Below are 21846 nucleotides of genomic sequence, written 5' to 3'. Positions count from 1 at the left end.
TTTTTGAACCACACCAGAAATTAATACTAATCAATACATTAGGCCAAGGTTCTGATAATCTAAACTAATCTTAGAGCTTTATATTTCATACTTGTTTGAACTGGGAACCTCTGAAGGCTAGTGAACAGGGAAACCAAGTGATAAATAAAGCACTGGAGGAACTTAGGGTAAATTTCATACCAAATTTGGATTCTAGTGTCTGATACTTATTCCTTCTGTATATCTTGAAGAAGTCTGTTTGAAATTATCAGAAGAAAATGTGGAAAGTGTAGAATTCTTTACCTGTGGATATAATCTAGTGGTGATTATATCTTCTATTATAAATTTCAGTTTACTGCTGAAAGAGTATAGGGTGCTAGGGTCTGCTTTTGCAAAGGTTTTTCTCATTGTTAGGATGGCTTGTGTCTCAGAAATTGCGCTGATCAATTTCTTTGCTGCTCTCTACTTGACTAAAAAAACACCTGATTGATTTTTCTCCACTCTTCAATCTACCTGGTTTGTTTAAAATGCGGTTTTCTACTTGATGAAGTCACTGAATCAATTTTTCTTCGGTGTGTAGGGAAGCTTTTTCAGTCAGACATAAAACATAGTGCAGGAAGTAAATAAAACACATGCTGCTTAATTTTACTGTGAGCATATCTGCTGCTTCTCTGCTGCTCTATTTTGGTTGCAGGGAAAGAAGCAGTTCTGATCATATAAAGGAAGTGGATGCCTAAGACTAAATAGAGAGGTGCTTACACAAATTGGGTCTTCTCTCTGAAGTTTATCAGCTTTAATTAAAGAAAAGTACCTACTAGAAAATACATGAGACATTTACTGAGCAAATAGAATTAGTTTGGAGCATGGGTGACTGCTAGCACGTCAGTACACATTTCTTTAAACTCTACAGATAGTTTAGTACAGGGTGTTGTGACTGGAAAGAAGGCATCTACTGATGCCCTCGTGCCCATAGGAAAAATATGCCAGACCTCTGAATGAGATGGGGGAATGATGAGATGGTATTTGAGAGTGTAACAGAGGAGATTTCAGTTTTTGAGGGGAAACAAAATTTCTAACCTAGTCTTGGCACAGCAGAAATAGAGAAAGATCTCAAATGCCTATTCTTGAATGTTCCGGACAGGAAACTCATGAAAGGTCTTTGGCAGGACAGAAAGTATTTTAATGTTTGATTTTTCTATGCATTTTCTTTGTTCAATCTTCTGGTTTCTTTTTGAGAAACCTTGTGGTAGGACATTTCTTCTGAGAGTTGTTTCTAAAAATGCAGGTAGTTACAGATGTATCTACTGCATGAGTCACACTGTAGAATTGCTGTCAGGATTTCAGTAAGTTTGTATCTCTTTAAACACGAGGTGATGCTTCAGTAAATACGTGGTGCTGTGGTACAAAGCACAGATGTTGTGTGTGTGCCCAAATCACTCCTGTATGTGTTCTGGTTTATGCATGAGAGGACATCAAGAGCCTTTGAAATCTAAGGGAAAGTCAGCAAAAGTGAAGAAATAAATGCACTGCTTTGTTTCAAATGACACTAAAGCCCCTGTCATCCCCTGTGTCACTCTCCCCTCCTGTTGGGAGAAAACCTGTTAGGATACCAAAACGGAGAAGTAGTGGTACCTATGCTTTTTTGGTCATTCCAGATTTGAAATTTTGATATATTATTAAAATTTTTATTAAAACCAATATGAACATTCAAAAAATATTATTTTTAAAGCACAAAACATGTTATTTACTGACAGTGCTGAATAGTAAAAGTGGTGGCAATGCAGTCCTGTGGCCTGCATTCAACTCTAAGCACTGTTATTATTTCACCTTTAAGTTGCTGCTTCACTTTCATCTTCAGAAAAGTCACTTAACATTTAAGCACTTTATTGATTTGAGAGTTAGTTATGTGCATGCTGTCTTATCAGTGTTAAAGTGGATGTCTGCAGCTTATGTGGAATCAAGGTAAAGAGTTCGAACTTAAAAATAGGGAATCTATTTTTAATTTTTCAAATATTTTTACATATGTAGGAGCAGATGTAGTTTTAATGTATATATACAGTTCTATAACTGTATGTATTGTGTATTATAAGTGTTGTACATTTGCTTCTTATAATTATAATAAACTGTTTTTCCTTCCTTCATTTTACAGGTTTAGGTTAAACTTGTATCATACAAGGCCTTTAACTTGCAATCATACCAGTCTTTCTGTCTTGTCTGTTGTGTATTTTGGCTTTTGAAATTGCATAATAGTTAGGTTAAATATTTTCCTAAATAATATTCTCGGCCAGAACAAGTTTAGATATGTCCAAATCAAGATGAGTCAATGAGATTAAACAGTTTTTAGATGGTGGGGGTGTGGAAATCCATGCGTTTTATAAAAGGTCACTGCCTGGGAACTAGAGCTGTACATGGTTTTTTCAAACTAATTTCCTTAAAAACAGAAAGAGGGTGAATAGAAATACCTTGAAAGTTCTCCAGAGTGCTTGTACAGCATTTTATTGAAACAGCTGGGTGTTTTCTCTTTGTCTGTCTATTAATGTAATAGACTTCCAATCAACTGGTTCTGTCTATGAGAAGGGATTCTTTTTGTGTTTGTTGCTCATGATAGAGTTGGTTATTTTACTAAACAGTGAGCTACAAGAAGTAGTGTGGAAAATTGATGACATGTGTTTTAATATGCTAAAATATTAAAAAAGGCTTGGATGATTCTAATTTCACTTGTTTTATCTGAGCATTTAAGAAAGAGTGGTTCGTAATTATAATCAAACAATGACGATTTAATTAAAACATTTATTTAAAAATCCAAAATGGACAAAAGTCCATTTTATAATGGATACCTTCAGAATAGTCACACTTTCAATTTTTAATCTGGTACCTTCTTACTTAATACTGTTTTATTAAATGTAATTGCCATGGTTTGAAAAACAATGCTGGTTACATTTTTGTCTCCTTTTCTACTTTGCAAATCAATAATGTACCTGTTGTAGGGTTTTATGGTTTGCATGAATCAGATTTGGACAAAGTCTTTCAGCTGCCAACAACCACCTTCATAGGAGGAAATGAGAACAGTCTGTCTTTACGAGAGATCATCAAACGCCTCGAGGTCAGTGGGACATTTTTTCATTTGTGATTGTTTTCATTCAAACCAAAGTGAACTTTATCCAGCTGTCAGTCATAAAACCCCTTTATCATTTGCCAGTTATTAATAGAGCATGTAAAGAATTCAAATTACATTAAAAAAACCTTTTGTACTGTTTCTAGAGGTAGCAGCACCATCAGTTTACTTACCTTGATATCGGAAATATGTAGATTTAGATTTGAGTATAAAAGAGGTGAATATATGAGAATACTAATTCTAGCCCTCGTTCTGGAAAGAACTGATACTGTTTAAAAGGGGTAGAGCCTTTAGAAATTGTCTTTTAAGTGTTGTACCACAGATAAAACACCTTTGCACACAGTGCTCAGGATGTTCAGGGGTTGCTTTCAGATCCTTCCTCTAGTGAGACCTTTACTTGAGAAAAAATATGAAGGCTGGGTACCAAATTCTGAAAGCCCAGCTGTGGCTTGTAGACAGTGATGATCCTTGTTTTCCATCCCCAGTCTTTTTTTCTAGGGTTTCATTATCTGACAGGTGATGTGGTTTATGCCATAAGAAGTCATCAAAGCTAAAATAATTCAAAGAAAAACTAATATGAAGGAATAAGTATCATAAGAGGGGAACTCTAAATAGCAAAGCAGCAAGCAGGAATGATAATGAATTTGTAGACTGCTGAGTGAGTCGTTGTTGGATATTCCCAGTTGATTGGCTTTCACATTGGCTTAGCTGAGGCATGGTAAATTATTAAGCCACGTTATCTTGTTGTGCATTTGAGCTCTATATTTGGTTTGTGCGGGGTTTTTTTGTTTGTTTTTGTTTGTTTGTTTTGTTTTTGTTTTGTTTTTTGTTTTGCACTTCTAGCATATCTGTGTAGCATTTTTAAGAGAAAATCCTGAAATTTTTGATCTGCAAATAAATGGAAAAATTTAATAGCAAAATCTAAAAGCCTTAAGGAACTGATTTGTTTTAAGGAGAGGTAACCCTCTGCTTTCCTCTTCTCTCTATAGCTGTGGATTTTTTTTTTTTTTTTTAGTGAAGGTTAACATTCAACTCCTTAAATGCAGTAGAGAGCACACACTACATTGAGAATGGTTTTGTCTCTAACTTACAGTTGGTCTTAGTTCTGTTGACTTGTATTTTGGACATATTTTTCCTAATAAAATGCTCTTTTTAAGGTAAGAAAAAATTTTAAAAACTAACAAGGAGGTAAAATGTTTGTTGTGTCTTTGCATTTCTCCCTGTTCTTTCTCGGCTCTCAGCTGCTTGGATTCTTTTTCACATTTCCAGGTTTCTGAAACTTGACAGTTATCAGATAATTTGCATTAGACTTCATAGCTGTCTTCTCACTGTTTTTATTGCTTGATTGAAGGTGACATTTGAAAAAGATCGGATAAAAGACACAAATTTTGATAAATTACTTGAAATCTTTGCTGTTGCATCTAAAGAAAAGAGTGTACTATGCCTGTAAGAAAAGCACTTAGTGAGGTGAAATGTGCCACTCAGTTTAAGGCAGGCTTATTGGGCTACTTTGAATGTAGCACCAGATGAGAATCTTCCACTTTCAAAATTTTGAAATGTTGCTTTGTAGATAAAGCTTTGTGGCACAGAGGTAGTTTCAATAAAATAATTTATTCACTTTTAGACTTTGGGGAGGATATTGTGGAAGAGGAAGAGAAGGTAGCTTTCAGGAGAGTAACAGAGAATATAATTTAAAAAACATATTTGTTTTTTTGTGGCCCACTAGCTCCTAAAGTTTCTGTTGGTGTTTTCACTTGTTAGCATACCTACTGCCAGCACATTGGCCTGGAGTACATGTTCATCAATGATGTGGAGCAGTGCCAGTGGATCCGTCAGAAGTTTGAGACGCCGGGAGTTATGAAGTTCACTAATGAGGAAAAAAGGACTTTGCTGGCAAGGCTGGTGCGCTCCATGAGGTATGCTGGGCGGGGACACTGCTCTGTGGCTGCTGCCTGGGGGCTGTGTGATCTAGAAGCTGCTGAGGTGGGGGTGAGCAGTGTCACTGAATCTGGAGTGCACGTGGGTGTAGTTAACCTGGCTGTGATATCAAAGGAAAGTGTGTGCTCTGAGCAACCTGTCAGAGTCTTTGTTGTGACTTGGTATTCTATTATCTTAAAAGGCCTCTGGTGGCAAGCTTGGTGATGTTTTCATTGGCTTGGGGAGGTAAACTGGGAAAAGTTGTTTCAACAGACTAGTAAAATACATTTGTGTTAAGGATTCCTAGTCTGTTTCAGAAGATAAGTGTCAGAACAATGTTGGTGCAAGTCCTGTTTCTGCCCTTTTCATTTTGAGATGTGCCAAGATGTGCTGTACTGTTGCATGAGCTGGCAGCAGCAGTTTTAGTCTCAGCAATATAAGGAAGCACATTTGGAAACAGCTTATTGACTGCTCTTGTTGTGGCTGTGTGTGGAAATACTGTGATCCCGGAGACTGAATTATCCTCTTACCTCTGAAACAAGGCTTCTCAGACACAAGATTTATTTCAGTCCCTACAATCCGGAACAGTTTGTATGTCCTTTGTTGACACAAGAGTCAGAGATTTATAAAGGCACGCTTTTTTGTTCAAAAACCTCAAAATGAAGTGTACTCATTGGAAGTGTCAAAAGATATTTTTGCCAGGTGTTTTGTTTGCCAATGTTACAATGTCTCATGAAAAGTTTTGCTTAAACAGAAACATCACTTAATGGTCAAGTGAATATTACACTTGAGTAAGTTTGTTTAACAGGCCCTCAGAATGAACCATCTTCATTTATCTTAATACAAGAATTTGTGGTTTTATTCCTTAAGCTGTGGAAAGATCTGGGGTTTCTAGTAGCATGAAGGAGCCTAATGTTCATCTTCTACCAAACTACTTGTCTGCTGAAAGGGGAGGAAAAAAGTTTTACAAAAAATTCTATCCATAGCTATCAACAGAGTGCTTTTTATTTAACTGTTTGAAAATGACCTAGGAAAAAAGTCTGGTTTTGTAGAAAACTGGTCCTGAAGATTTATGGCTTTGTAACGCATGTTTTCATTGTTTTGCTCAAGAGCACTGTTTTCAAACATGTTCATTCCAACTACTACAGAGTCCAGGTACTGAAAACTATTTTTAAGTTGGATTTCTCATTCCTTGTGGTTTTCTCTGATAGGTTATTGAACAAAGGGTAATTTTTAACTCCTCCTTATGTAAAATATTTATTGTATATTTTTGAAGTACCTAATATATGCGTTAGTAAACATGTTAGACCCTGATGTGGAGCCTGATATGGGCAGGGTCAAGCATTTACAGATTAATCCCTTTTGAGATCAACCAGCTTTCATCAGATGTGTTCCTCACTGTGTACTGAATGCATGCAGTGACAGGGCCTGAGCTGCCAGCCCTTGTGACAGTGGCATGCAGGGGACTGGCAAGGTGTGACTGAAGTGCTGTAGCTCTGCACGCTTAGTGGCAATTTGCCTCAAGCAATGAACTTGCTGCTTGTCCAGTACTGGCTTAACTTGCTGCTACAGAGAGGGGGGAAATAGCATATGCACTGCTTTCCTTTCCCTGTGGGACGTGTTGTTCACATGGGACAGCACTTTCCCTTTCTATAAAAAGTGCCATAGCCCCACAGACTTCCCTGAGGAATTCTGGCAGAAAGCTCAGCTGAGGGTCTGGCTTGTTGCTTAGATGGCTGGATTGTAAGGTATTGAGGGGTGAGCTATGGAGAGACTTTTGGCAACAATTCATTTCACTGCCTTTAGGACTTCGGTCTAAAGAGGTAAATGTCAGCATTCTAAGTGAGGAATAAGCTGAGTATTAATGGATTATGGCAGTGTTATGAGTCGAGGCACTGCACAGATGATGTAACCAATACAGTTACTTTCATGAAGATATATTTTCTTTGCCTTTTGTATCTCCAAGCTTTACAATGTATAATCCTTTGAATGTTTGTTAAAAGGTGCTTTTTAACCACTCACATTGCCTCTGGCCCAAATGCATTAAAGAAGGAAAGAGCTTAGAGCTGTCAGGGATTGACATCATTCTGCTGCTGTAGCTGAGGCAGAGATACCAGTGTCCTGCTTCTTGGCACACTCCCAAATGTTACATCACACAGTCTGAGGAGCCTTGCTGTTGAATGAGACCTATGGAATAGGTGTGCTTTCTACTCTGATTTTTTTACAAGTATTAGAAAATACAGGTTCTCTGTTGTATTTTCTTCAAGTCATAGAAGAGATTTCTTTGCTGTCACTCTGCCTTCCCTCTGCCTGACCACTTCAGTGGTCAGTATTTGTGTACATGAGAAAAGTGTTTAAATTGGGAAGTGAATTTTGTCTGAGGTGGAGACTCTTAATTGTTTCAAAGTCCTAGTAAATACTTTTCAGATGGAGTAGAAGGAAGGCTAAATTCTCTCCTGTGTTTCCCTCCCTGTGTGTGACTTAATTCCAGAGGCCTAAAAACTTGTATTCACAGATGTTTTAAAGCAGTTTAAAGTAATTTTATTTGCTAAAATATGTTTGACAGTAAGTATTTGCTACATTATCTTAGTACAAATAATTTCTCTTGTTTTTTTGTGTTTCTTTTTGGCAAAGATTTGAAGACTTCCTTGCTCGCAAGTGGTCTTCTGAAAAGAGATTTGGTTTGGAAGGATGTGAAGTAATGATTCCTGCACTTAAGACCATCATTGATAAATCCAGTGAAATGGGAATTGAATATGTTATAATGGGAATGCCTCATAGGTAATGCCAATGAAAATACTCCAACAAATGGGCTTATTGTGTTAAGACAAGTTTTGGGTTCTAGAATGTTACTAACAAAGTTGATGTTAGAGAAGCTGAGGTAGAAGGAGTCAGTCATAGCAAGTAGTGGGAGCACAGAACTGTAACAAAGACCTGTCAATAAGAGGCTACAGGCTTCACAGGTAAATGGTAGAGAAACTCCTCCGTGTACTTTGAAGCTGCAAGCAAATGTGGCAGCAGCCATGGTATCTCTGCCATTGCATAAAATCTAGAACTGGGAAAGCTTGGTGAGGTAGATTTGAAATTACTTTTGCAGTCTGCCTTAACTAATTTTTGATGAAATTATATAAAGACTGCTAGGTAGCTACAAAATTCACTTGGATAACAAGGTGTTATAATGTCTGAGGGAATGCATTGGAGGAGCTTTGCAATGGGAAGAAGGTGAATCAAGGGTTTCAGGCTCAAAAGTTTGAAGAGAACATTTGCAAATTTCTGACAGGGTGGTTTGCAGATTTTGTAAGTTTTATAGTATTGACTCTGTTGCTATCACTTTTGAGACATAACTGTGTTTGGAATTTTCTTAGAGGTCGGCTGAATGTATTGGCTAATGTAATCCGAAAAGAGCTGGAGCAGATCTTCTGTCAGTTTGATCCCAAACTTGAAGCAGCTGATGAGGTAAGATGCTTTTTCAATAGATCTGTATAGAGAGGTCAATTTTTAAGCTAGTTTTCAGTTGTTTTGGTAATGGTTACTATGAAAATAGCATTATCAGCTGCTGAAATACATTGCCTTCTCTTCTAGCTTGAGGAACACAGTTCTGTGAAATTTCTTAACAAATTTAAAAATTATGTTATGCCTCTAACATGCAGAGGATCTTTTAGGAGTGACTAGAAAAGTAAGTTCCATTTAACAGAGTTTATAATCTCTAAGCATCTCTCTTTGTTTTATATAAATGAACAGAGTATCAATATGCTGTAAGTATTTATCTAACATTTGATGACAACAGTAAGATAACAGAATAGGAACACTGTTCCAGTTTGAAATTATGGTGTCAAACCCATAGTGTACGCTGATGTACAGGTAGCCAGATGCATTTTTCAGGCTGAAATACAAATTTGAGCCCTAGTGAATTAGATACAGCAGGCATGAATGACATTCCTGAATCGTGAGTCTATGTTTCATGTTAGGGATCTGGGGATGTAAAGTATCATCTGGGAATGTACCATGAGAGGATCAACCGAAGAACAAACAAGAAAATCACTCTGTCCCTGATGGCTAACCCTTCTCACTTGGAAGCAGTTGATCCTGTTGTGCAAGGGAAAACAAAAGCTGAGCAGTTTTATCGAGGGGATACAGCAGGGAAAAAGGTAAAGATTGTTAAATATAGTAACTTTTAATGGTAGTTTTTAATGGTATTTTTAATAAAAATAATTTGCTGGTAGTTTCATATCACAGAATTTTTCTCTTTTCCTCCTTCGCAAAAGTGGTATATCACCTGTTGAATTAGGTAAGGTTTCTGGCATGATATCTCAGAGGTAACATCAGGAAGTGGGCTTAAAGCTTTATTTGATTTGCAAACTGAGCAAAGGCAGCAGAATGCTGAAAAATTTATGGTTTATTGTAAAATTACTGTTTTATTTTATAAGCACTGCAGAAATGTGGAGCAAAGAAATCCTGCTGAGAAGCTTAAATTGCAGTTTTCCTTTCTAATATATGTGTGGATGTGTATAATTCTCCCTCCTAGGTCATGTCCATATTATTACATGGGGATGCTGCCTTTGCAGGACAAGGAGTGGTTTATGAGACATTTCACCTTAGTGACCTCCCATCCTACACCACAAATGGCACTATTCATGTTGTGGTCAACAACCAGGTAACAAGTAGAGCCTTTACCAATCAAAGTCTCTGCTAAATATTTGCTCGTCTGTTTCTTTTTGTTGTTTGTTATTAACTGGGTTCGTTGTCCCCTCTGGTTATTAGAATGGTTGGGAAGTTTTTGAAAATGATTCCAGTGTCTCGCAACTCTTGAGGGGATAATACTTTATCAGCTACATGTAGTCTATTCAATTTGTAATATTTAATTGGATTTGGCTTGCTTTGGTTTTTAAGGGAGCAAAAAGAAGCTGGCTAGCCAAAATAAAAAGCTGATGCTGTTGCTGTGTGAATGGCTATTAAATGCAAACTTCATTCAAAACACAGTAGAAGGAGGTGCCAAAATTATCTTTCTGGAATGTTTAGATTGGCTTCACCACAGACCCCCGTATGGCCCGTTCATCTCCGTATCCCACTGATGTTGCTCGTGTGGTCAATGCTCCCATTTTCCATGTGAATGCTGATGACCCTGAAGCAGTGATGTATGTGTGCAATGTGGCTGCAGAGTGGAGAAACACTTACAATAAAGATGTGGTCGTTGACTTGGTAAGTCTTGGTTTTCTTAACTTTTCATTCTGTGCATTGTGTGCTACTCTTATCTTTTTGTGGCATAGAAGGTCCAGTCAAGAAATGTATTTGGTTTTAAAGGCCTTTAGTTTCTTAGTTTTAAAAAACCAAGCAACTAACAGGTCCACAAGAAGCCATGAATGTTTTTTATACAATAAACCTCTTAAAATCTCTGTAAAACTATGGAGTGGAAAGATTTCATTTTACTTTTTTCCTTATTAGCAGAAGCAATCTTTCCCTTTGTAGGTTTGTTACCGTAGGAGAGGGCACAATGAAATGGATGAGCCCATGTTCACCCAGCCTCTGATGTACAAGCAGATCCATAAGCAGGTGCCAGTGCTGAAGAAATATGCTGACAAACTGATTGCAGATGGGACTGTGACACTGCAGGAGTTTGAGGTACATGTCAGCAGACATACAGGGAATCCAAGGAGCTGTAAGGAGAAAGACACAATTGCCATTATATGCTGTCTACTTGGAAACCATTCTTACTGTGATAAGTCTTTACCCTTTGACAGTTTGCGTTTCAATTTGGCTTGGATTTTCATGTAAAATTCTGTTGTTGTAACAAGAGGACTGGAAGTGTTTTGCAGTAATTAATATATATTGCACATAAAAAATTGCTTCAGTTCTGAGAGAAAATGTGATTAAATGAGAACATTGGAAAACAGAGGCATTTATCAGCTATTTTTCATGTCTAGAACCTTGATTCAGCAACAAGACAGTATTTGAATGCTCCTATAGCTTCCTATAGTAGCTTCCTATTGATAATGTTGGCAGGTTTGTGTCCAGCAATGATGTAATAGAATCAATTTAGCCTTTTTTATTTTCTTGCAAGAATTCAGCCAAATTCAGAGATCATTTGAAGTATTCCAGAAAGATGAAGTATAGATCTGGTGTCTGTATTAAACTGGTTAGGTCTTTACCTTAATCTTTTTGAGAATGGATATTTAGAGTGCAGATGAATCTAAGGATCTTCTGAGAAGGTGTAGTGACATTGTCGCTGTTGAGCAGCTAGCAGAGTAATGAATGCATCAGTTCTCAGTGGCAAGAAGGAATGACCTTTATTGTTTTGATTTCATCACATATATAGAGTTCTCAAAAGTCACTCAGATTGGTCAGTCAGAAGCCTTCCCCCAGGCCTGATTGGCCAGGCCTGCACTGCCCAAGTTCTGGGACACTGTTCCAACAACATCCAAACTTTATTTATAAAACACAAGAAAATTTCTCATGGGAAAAACCTGTGCTAGCCACAGTGACATGATACTGCAGATCAAGAAATAAGCAGTTTGTGTAGGTGCATTCTGTTATCTGTAAGAATGATCATAGCCCATGCAGAAGTAGCTTTCCTGAATCACTCTGAGTGTGCCAGTAGAGGCACCATGGGATTTGGTGACTGGATCCAGGATCCTGGATGGATGTTTGGCTGTACAAACTGAGCTCAGCATTGCTGTTAATCCTTTTTAAGATTAGCTAGCTCAATAACTTTAGCCAGGTTCTGGATTGAGACAAAGATATTGCAGAGGCATTCTGCCTCTACAGAATATGGCTTTGTAGCTGTTGCCATTGAGAGGTGTGGCCAGCAGATTCTTTGCTAGACTCTCCCACACATACTAATTTTTTTGGATTTTTTTCCAAACTTTAGTGGCTTTTGTAGCCAGGAGTATGAAAGCTAAATGGTTTTGATCTTAGACATATGACTCTAAATATTTGGTATTTCAATTCTGTCTTGTTTCAGAGCAATGCTTGCAGCTTCAGCTCTTGGTACACTCCTCTGTAACACCTGTCCAATGAACTAAGTAATTATTTAGAGTGATGTGTGTAAGCATGTTTCTAGAAGGCAGTTTGATCCTAGATAAAATTAATTTTACTTGTTTACATTATTGTAACTACATTTTCTCATGGAGTTAAATAGCTGGTTTTATCCTGCTGAATGAGAGGTGTCATCTGTAAGAGATGAGTGTGTTATGTTTAGCCATTTAAAAAAACCTTTTTGTTCTACAGGAAGAAATTGCAAAGTATGATAGAATATGTGAAGAAGCTTATACTAGATCTAAGGATAATAAGATCCTTCATATCAAGCACTGGCTTGATTCACCTTGGCCTGGTAAGGAGTGTCCTTTTACTTATTCTAGTGCTATCTGAGTGTGCTTTTGAGTCCTAAATCTAGGATTTCAATAGATTTTACCAGTGTTCCTTTAAAATGGAATATGGGACCTTTGATTTGCCCCTGTTAATAGTAAATATAGCATTCTGTCAGATCAATTTGAAATAAATGCTTTTGTAAAAAAACATGCAAAGTAAGGTGTGGCTTTGAAGAAGCAATTTTCCAGTTTAGCAGAGAAGTGGTTTTCATGTACTGTTAACTGTCCATGCAGTCAAGAAAAAGGAGTATGTCTCATGTTATCTATTTATTTATTTATTTATTTTTATTTGAGGGATTGAGGTGCCATGTGCTGTTTATTGGCTGCCTCTGCCCACATAATTGGACTTCACAGGGAGTGAAAGCAGAAGCAAAATAGATCATTGTGTGCCTGTAAGATCAGCTTCTGTTGTCATACAGACAATCAAAATTGTTGTTTCCCAGTGAAAGGGGAAGAACTAGGCTTAGTCCACTGCTTAGAGTGTCACTTGAGTTGTGAGTTAAATAAACTGTAGATAATATGCATATCTCTTAAACAGTCCTTGAACATCTCACCAAGTCTTTTCCTTCCAGGCTTCTTTACCGTGGATGGAGAACCCAAGAGCATGTCTTGTCCTCCGACGGGCATTTCGGAAGAGCTGTTGACGCACATTGGCAATGTTGCTAGTTCAGTGCCAGTCAAAGACTTCAAAATACACTCAGGTAAGCTGAAGGCTTTGTGTCACCTACTGGCTTTGTGTCTTGCTCCATTTCTGTATTTCTGCACAGAAGTTATTCTTGGGCCTTTTCTCAAAGAGGAAAATGCCTGTGGCTTTTTTTACTTTGACTCTTCCCCTCTATGAGTGAAGAGACTGTGACAGTTAAGGTTCTGTGGCTTGTTCTCAGCATAATGTTCTTTCAGTATCACACCACTTCTGTTCCATACCTCATTAAAACAGATTTTCCTCTGAGGAAGGTAAAAGTCTCTTTGCAACCTCAAGTTAATAACTCCTTTCATTCTTCGAGTCCTTGCGCAAAACGCTGTATCTGTGCAGCACATTTGTGGGATTTACTGGGAAGTAAGGTACCTTTCTCAGGAAGCATTGTAATATGGGATTTTTTAATGCTGGTGGTAATTTGAGGTCCACTTGACACGTCTTGTGGTTACATAACTACAAGAAATGGAGCTTGGACTTTTTAGACCTGGCAACATTGTTGACCTACTATGAACTGAGGTTTTAGTACAGCTGAATGCATGCTGTGTGGGCAAATTGTGACAGTTTTTCTTTGAACTTAAGATTTAGTATTGACGACAGCACAAATTTAGCATTTTTTTCCAAAAAGTTTTAGCTTTTGTTCTGAAAAGATTCAATTCTCACTTTGGCATCTATCACAGTAAGTGCCTGTCTCACTGGGGAGCCCCAACACTGTGTCAGAATTCTGAGATAGTTTTCCTTCCTGGTCAGGGTGAAATCTAGCAACTATTGGGAGCAATAATCTGCTTGTTCCATGGGGAAACATGGAGATCCTTTGTTTAGGGATCTTTTTTTCTTTTGTTGACTTGTAGGGTATGTACTAAGGATAAGGAATAAAGAGCTTTTTTCTATTTAAAACCTCCAGCTAAACCTCTCTAGAGTCATCCATCAAGGAATAAAGTTTGTCTTCTGTAAATATTCTATGTGTTTGTGTTCCTTTGGGAAATGAAACACAAGTAATGATGATAGGGCATTCCCAGTTATCAATTGCAGGTTTGTGGCACAGATACAATTAATGGATAAATTTAAAACCCTTCTACGCATTTGTGCACTTTCTTGTGACACTGATAAATTAGAAATTATAGTCACCCAATAAAATTTAGTGTTAGAGATTCTAATTAAAAAGGTAAGTTGGTCTCTCATTAGTAAGTTGATTAACCATTGACACTAGGGAACACTTGCCAGTATATAAGGTAGATTTATGGTTCAAAACAATTATGGTATGTTAGATTCTTTTATGCAGTTTAAAAGGCCGTAAGAGAGAATTTGTGGAAAAACAGAAGGGGAGAGAAATAGAAATTTGAAGTACTTTGTCCTTTTACTAAGATGAAACGGTTTAATATCATGAAGGCTTTCAATGGGAAGATTGTTTTGTGTTATCAAATATTTAATATATTCTAAAGGGAAAATTTTCAAGATTTTTTTTTACTTAAAATGTGGCAATTTCGATGAGAGTTTTATGTGGAAAGAAATTGGAGTGTTTTTCTGTAAAATTGTGGAAAGTAAGGAAAGGTAAATACAGGAAAATAACATATGGGACAGCTTACCAAAATCATTAGTGCAGATGTGAAAGTAAGATGGTGTCAAGTGACAGTTGAATACAGGAGACTTGAGGATTCAAAGCTGTTGTTCCCTTTGAAATTTGCAGAGTTGTAACTTGTGTTTTAGCTCATGAGGTTATAAAATCTTCACTGAAAAAAATCAGCTATTGGTTACCAACTGAAAATCTGTTGGCAGCTGCTACAATTTTCTGTTTATATGATAGTCATAGTATCGATCAATCCTGCCTGTTTTACTGTGTAACATCTCCAGAAGTCCAATAAGACAAATGTATGAAGAAAATGAGATAAGGAAGGAAGAAAAAAAAAATCAGAAACCCAATTGCTGGTATTTTCAATCTCTTATAAAACAGTACTTGGTGTTAGAGATGTGAAAATGAATCTTGAGGAAGAATTTCACCATGGGTCTTTTTAATTGTTCTCAGTAGTTTCTGACACAGTCAATCTTCTTCAAAATCAAGATACGAACATTATACATCTCTTTGCTTGGGAAGCAAGTTGTTTTATTTGGCCATAAGTTCAGTTCTAGAAAAACAATTTGTAGACCTGATTTGGTACCTGTGTTTAGCTTAGCCAGTGAGGAAGGAGAATGGTGAATGTAATGTGAACATAGAATTTCTCTGAAATAAATCCATGCATTTCTGGTGTTTGTGCCAATGTAGGACTCTCTCGGATTTTGAAAGCCCGAGCGGAAATGACCAAGAACAGGGTTGTTGACTGGGCCTTAGCAGAATACATGGCTTTTGGCTCTGTTCTGAAAGAAGGGATCCATGTCCGACTAAGTGGGCAGGATGTGGAGAGAGGTACTTTCAGGTGAGTACTGAGATAAACAGTTTTAACAGCATTTAACAGTTAAGTCCCACACTTCAAGAAGCAACTTGGCATTTGTTGAAAAATATGGTCCTCTGCAGGGATGGGGAAGTTTGGGCTTTTCAGCTTTAATCTGACTGTTGTAGGTTCTGGAAGTCAGTAATAATCAAATTCCCTGTGTATCTGTAAGCAGCATTTTAAAGTATAATATTTAAGGCAGAACAAACATTTTTAGATACTTTCTACCTTCTCTTGCTGAAAAGCAGAAATGGTATCTTCCCTTTGTAAAATATATACAGCTTGCTGCCTTACCTGATTCTCTGTAGAGTAAAATTTTAATTATGTATTTAATTGAAACTTCTGATGTGATGGCAATTCGTGGGGTGAATGCTTCACTGTGCTTCATTGTAAATGCTTGCAGAAGAGAGAAAGAGATCTTGGTGCCTGTCTTCTCTGGTATAGTATTGGCTAGAATTTGGGAAGAACTGAATACACTGTATTGCCATAATAAAATAACATGCGGGGATGCTTTCACTGTTTTGGGGCTTCTGAAGTGCTGTCTAGAAAATAGTTCTTTCTTTCAGTATTCAGTGTGATGGCTTGTTTTCTTCCTGTTTCAGTCCTCCACACTATCAATAAGTAAAAGCTAGATAAAGCTGCAGACAGAAGCACCAGACCCCATCTCCTTTTGGAGACAAACTCTCGAGAAGAGAGGGAAGGGGAGACAGACTTAATTCTGTGCTGGTTTGACACCAGTAAATCTGACAATTGCACATGTCTGACTTGTATGCTTGTATATTTCTGGCTGTCCATCTATGCTCATCTTAATCACCTTTTGCTAGGGAAACACAAAACGTCATGCTCAAGAAGCTTAACACCTAGCTGGGCCTTCTGTCTTTGGCTGAATGACAAAACCAAAATTACAGTGGCAAAAATGATTTCTACCAAATAGCTGCCTGGTGTGTAAATTTTCCCCTTTCTCTCTACTTCCCTCTCTGTGCTGCTCTTCAGAGGTTCTGTCTTTTTCTGGCCTTACATTCTTGAGTTCTAGATAAATTTCAGAACTCTTTTGCTAGCATTCATTATAGCAAAGGGAAGTGCAAAAAGATTCAGATTTCAGTGTTGGCAGCTATACAACACAGTATTGTTCCCAGTACAATAACTGTCCTTATGTTAGCAGTTGTAAAGCTGGACATATTGCTGTGATTCACTCAGTCTGCTCAGAGAGTTAATGGATTGCAGTAATTACTTCAGTCATCTCTGTTTTGGTAGTATTCCTTGGTGCCCCATTTTAATGCTGATTAATGGTGTTCTAGAGAACTGTAAATGGTGCATGTGAGTGGTAATAGCAGAAAGAGGATACAGCTCCTTCAAGTTTCAGTGCTGAAATTAGGGTAGACTACATTTTTTCCATTAAAGACAAACAACCATTCTTTCAAGGAAAATATTAGAATTTGTGAGGAAGGCAGAACGAAATGTTTTTAAATAACAATTTTGTCCCTCTGAGTTTCTTTAATAATTCTATTTTATAGCAACAACTTCCCCATCATTTTCTCTTTACCCCCACCAGTTCTACTAGTGATCAGGTATTTTCAGTTTCTGTGAGTGCTTGCAAAGAAGCCTGGATAGTCAGTGAAAGTTCTTAGAGTGCAGCAGTTGTATTTAGACATGTGATGGTATTTCCCATGGTTTCAACCAAACCAGGGTGTAATGTGTAGCAAAGATAACCATGGTGCTTTCTTGCTTTCCAGAACACAGCTTTGTGGCTAGCACAGGTTTTTCCCATGAGAAATTTTTTTGTGTTTTATAAATAAAGATAAAGTTTGGATGTTATTGGAACAGTGTCCCAGAACTTGGGCAGTGCAGGCCTGGCCAATCAGGCCTGGGGGAAAGCTTCTGACTGACCAATCTGGGTGACTTTTGAGAACTCTATATATGTGATGAAATCAAAACAATAAAGGTCATTCCTTCTTGCCACTGAGAACTGGTGCCTTCATTACTCTGCTAGCTGCTCAACAGCGACACAGCTTTGAGGCTCTAACTTTGCAAATTGATCTGTTAAAGCCCAAAGTGATTCTTGGCTAATAAACCTCTTTCAACAACTCTTTGCAGCCATCGTCACCACGTGCTTCATGATCAAGAAGTGGACAAGAGAACTTGTGTCCCCATGAATCACCTGTGGGAGCAGCAGGCTCCCTACACTGTGTGCAACAGTTCCCTTTCTGAGTACGGGGTCTTAGGTATGTCTCTATCTGCCTGTGCTTTAGCAGGGCTGCTATACAAGAAGCAGAGCTCAGCAAGGAAAAAATGGGGGGGAAAAAAAGCTATAAAATGGTTATATATGAAACAGGTATCAAAGCTCTTCATCTCAGGTTCTGGCATCCCTTAAACAAGCATCTCCACACTTTACAGTTTTGGAATTCAGTGAAAAGCATCCATCTGCTATTGTTGATCTTGGCAGTGCTGGAACATGCACCTGATGCTTTCTTAAAAGGGTAGGAACTGACAGGAAAACCAGGGACAGTTTGTAATAGAGATATAAAAAATCCATCCTGGCCTTATCTAAACTGCTATTCTGAATGGGCTATTTCAAGAAAACAAATTCTTTTTAGTGATAGCATTAATCATAGTGAATTATTTTATGTTCAGCCACAGAGAATGGATAACCTTACTCTGACATGATGAGGGTGGCAAGAGGAATGTGGAGCACAAAACAAATACATCTAATAATTTATCAAAAGTGTTACTGATTCTATGGATAATAAAATACTGTGTGAAGGAAAAAGATGAAACATAGTAGATAAAGGTGGTAGTTGATAGCTGCTTGCTTCAAAGCTCCAGAAATATTTGATTACTGAGTCATTTTTACAATGCTACATGTTACCTAATGCTAATAATATTAAAGTGGTATAAAATTGTGCAGTTGGAGCATGGGCTGAAGAACAGGTTTTTTAGGTATTTTTGCTAGCTCTGTGGCAGAATCGGTGTGAGCAGAATCACATTTTTTGTATCGCTAACATGCAAAGGTAAACTCTGAATAGGAGAGTGCAAACAAGGATGTTTGAGAGAAAAATAATTGGTATAGATAAAAATCAAGAATTTAATTTCAGAGAACGATTGTTTCCAATTTCCTATTGTTTCTCACAGTGTGTTCTGGGGTTTCTTAATTTGAGCCTATTTACAGTGTTGCTGCAAATCTTATGGGTAAGTGGGTCATAGGTCTCTGGATTTGTTTTTTTTACATCCAAATGAAAGTGACAAATGCCTGGATATAGTTGAAATCTGATTTTGTTGCAAAAATAACACATCAATAGGAAGTCTAGTGTTGATATGGTGTGAAGGCAATTCTTACTGTCGCAATTCCATTCTTTAAAAGACTAACCAAGTGGATTCTCTTCCTTTCTCTTTTTTGATCTCATCCTGTTCACTAATGCCCTTCCACCTTACCCAGCAAAAGATAGGTGAAAGCTGATTTAATAAAATTCATAGAATATAAGCAACACAACAGTCCTTATGTCTGAGATGTTTTCTAGCAGTAAAGGAGATTAAATTGATAGAAATAGTTGATAAGTGATGTGGCTTTTTGTGTGTTTGTTGGGTTGGGTTTTTTAAAACTAAAAATGCCATGTTCTGTGTTGAAGTGATTTTATAATGAAGTTTTCTCTCCCTTGCTGGCTTTTATGTATCGACTTTTTCGAACATGGTTTCGAACATGGTTTCGAACATGGTCTTGTGTGTTGTCTCCTTAGAGAGACAGTGTTGGGATAAGCAGAAGTGTGTGAGCATGTCTCCTCTGGTTAAGGCTCTGAGTCAAAGAGGAGCTATTAGAATTGATATTTCCTTGGCTGGTAACATCACTGGGTCTCCTTTTTAATACATGAAAGAATAAGTGGAGGCTTGCAGCTCATGGAATTGATTCATCAGGAGAACAAAAACCCCTGAACATTTTTTTTCCTCTAACTGCTAATTCTACTATCTAATTCTGTTAAAAAAATGTTTAGAATTAGTGCACTGAAGTCTTTCATGGGGGTAGGAGAGTTTGAGATAATACAAAGGGGAAAAAAGGAGAAAAATGTTAGGAATTTATATTATGACTGTGTTAACATGCAGCACCTCAGAAGCATTTTGGGAATTCCCTTTGTTTCTGTGAGGGAGCTAAGTTGAAATGGATTAAACATCCCAGCATAATATAACTACAGATTATGTCCTTGGCAGGTGCCTAAGACAAGAGCTGGTATCTGTTCAGAGCTGTGAGCTTTGTACCAAGTTATAGTTGAGCTAGTGAGGAACACCTGGGGAGCCATTGCTCCATCAAAATGATACTCTGACAGGATTGATTTCACTTAGAAATAAAACAAAGGCAGTCTTGTTAAATTGTAGTTCAGACAACTGCTTATGTTTTATCTACAGGAAACTCTGGAGTCTGTGTGATCTGGGCATTAAATCAGAGTACTTAACACTCTGTGATAATTTAGAGTATTTAACAACCTCTGATAACTTTGTTTGACAGCCTATGTCTACTGTTTTTAGTTATATCCATATTATTATAAGTTAGTTGTGCATCCACTTGGCTTGCTATATTTTTTCCCTTTTACTGAAACGGAATGTCTGGAAGTGTAAGTGATGGTCATGAGATGTCATTTAAGCAAAAGAAGTTTGTCTGAGTTTATTTGCTGATTAAGATAGATGACAAAAAAGTAATTTACAGATGCTCCATTCTACCTCTTCAGCATTTTTTAAATACTTGAAAGGACTTCCTGTCTTTGCAGCCCTCAGAATGACTTGGGTTGTGTTGAGTCTCTATCCAGGAGGTGAGGTTCTTTGTCAGATTGAGTACTGCCTTTGAAAGATCTTGGGCTGTACTGGGAGCTTCCAAGAAACGTCAGGCAAGATAGACTCGGAACTAGTGCATAGTTCAGGAAATTCCTGAACCATGAGACTTGGAGTATAGCTTTTTCAAAGGGGAAAGTCAAGTTTAAAGCAAAAGGTAAAAGGAAGAGGACACTTATTGATGTAAATTTTTTTTTTTTTGCAATACACACGTAGGATGAAATATGTAGTATTACTGCTCAGTCAGAAAAATGTATGTTTAAGGTTGGGGGTAGCAAATACAATTACCTGTCAGAAATTGTGTTGGGAACTAGGACAGACTGTAGTAATCAATGGCATCTGCATGCAATTCTGAGAAGGCATCTGTCTCCCTGTTTAGTAGAGTCAGCCACCAGATGGATATTAACTTCACTTTATCCTGAGCTGTGTTTGGGTTTCTGAAAGGTTGCATATCCCTCTGTAGTCCCTGTGCTTAGAATTTCTGTGAAACATAGCAAAAATCTTTCTAACTTTCCTCATTCTGACATAAAATCCTTGCACTGATAAGCCCTTTTAACCATTAGTTAACATTTGTGCCCTAAGTCACTTCAAAATCATACTGAATTAAGTTATAGCTGTAGCCTTACTTATGTTAATTGAAAAACTGCAGTTCTTATGACAATCATGGAAATGCTGTGGGGAAAACACAGCATAGTATGCTGTGTAAGCTGCCACTTTGCTTGACAACACTTCTTTCTGTGCCAGAGTGATGAGAGAACAATGAGAGAGCACAGCAGGCGCTGGACTAATAGAAACAAGCATTTCTGCTAGGCCTGTCATCTAGGGACCTTAATGGACTCCACCAATTAAAACATTAGTTTTGCAGCCTTAATCAAGTGCTGTGTATTTTTCTTCCCTCTGTCTCCTCAGTTTAGAAGTTTTTAAAACTGCTGTGCTGGTTCCTGGTTCCCTGTGCCCTGGTGTGCTCTGAGCCTTGAGCCAGCTTCCTGCTGTTTGGAGTTGGCTGGTTGCTCTCCAACAGCCTTTGGGTGTGCAGATTCCTTACCTGACATTCTTTGAAAGTTGTCGTGCTCTCTGGCTGCTTTGGATTTCCTCACAGCTTCAAACTGTTCTCTGGTTGTAGCTGTGTAAGAGTTAATCATTTGAACCCACAAGATTTGCACAGCATTTTAAAGAAATGTTCCGTTCCTGTTTCTGCAGATTCAAATAATAAACTTTGCAAGGTCTCTACTGTAGTTTTTCTTTGTTTTTTTAAAAATTCTTTACTCTGGCCTGAGGTTGAGCCCTTATGAGGGACCTGTGTAGGAACATGCTCCCCTGCAGTTCATGTCCCATCTCTAGAATGGTGGAGACTTTCTAGGTCAGGTCATCTTCCCTGACCTTGACTCTGGTGTCCCAACAATTCCCTTTTAGGAGAACACCTCACCTTCTCCTGGGCTTTTTACCTCTCATCTGTCTAGATCTCTTTCCACCAGCATTTTTTTTTTAAATTTAGCAGTTCAGATCTTGTTCTTTGAGTGATTTTCTCCACATGAAATA

At 37.7% G+C, this 21846-nt stretch overlaps 1 protein-coding gene across 5 annotated transcripts in view; it reads left to right on the top strand.

The window, feature by feature from the left end:
• The window catches only part of OGDHL (oxoglutarate dehydrogenase L), a 55687-nt gene that overhangs the window by 21972 nt on the left and 11869 nt on the right, over window positions 1-21846 (top strand). For all 5 annotated transcript variants that reach the window (XM_085064105.1, XM_085064104.1, XM_085064108.1 and 2 more), the window contains exons 5-16: window positions 2967-3082; window positions 4856-5010; window positions 7646-7792; window positions 8377-8467; window positions 8980-9159; window positions 9537-9665; window positions 10031-10210; window positions 10478-10630; window positions 12236-12338; window positions 12948-13076; window positions 15330-15480; window positions 17590-17717. In XM_085064105.1, coding sequence (XP_084920231.1) covers window positions 2967-3082; window positions 4856-5010; window positions 7646-7792; window positions 8377-8467; window positions 8980-9159; window positions 9537-9665; window positions 10031-10210; window positions 10478-10630; window positions 12236-12338; window positions 12948-13076; window positions 15330-15480; window positions 17590-17717 — 1662 coding nt within the window. The remainder of the gene's footprint in view (window positions 1-2966; window positions 3083-4855; window positions 5011-7645; window positions 7793-8376; window positions 8468-8979; window positions 9160-9536; window positions 9666-10030; window positions 10211-10477; window positions 10631-12235; window positions 12339-12947; window positions 13077-15329; window positions 15481-17589; window positions 17718-21846) is intronic.

This window comes from Lichenostomus cassidix, chromosome 6 (assembly GCF_008360975.1).
Source record: "Lichenostomus cassidix isolate B80296 chromosome 6, HeHo_3.0, whole genome shotgun sequence".
Taxonomy (NCBI): Eukaryota; Metazoa; Chordata; class Aves; order Passeriformes; family Meliphagidae; genus Lichenostomus; species Lichenostomus cassidix.
The sequence above is the reverse complement of the archived record's forward strand: the minus strand, read 5'-3'. Positions and strand labels throughout refer to the sequence as shown.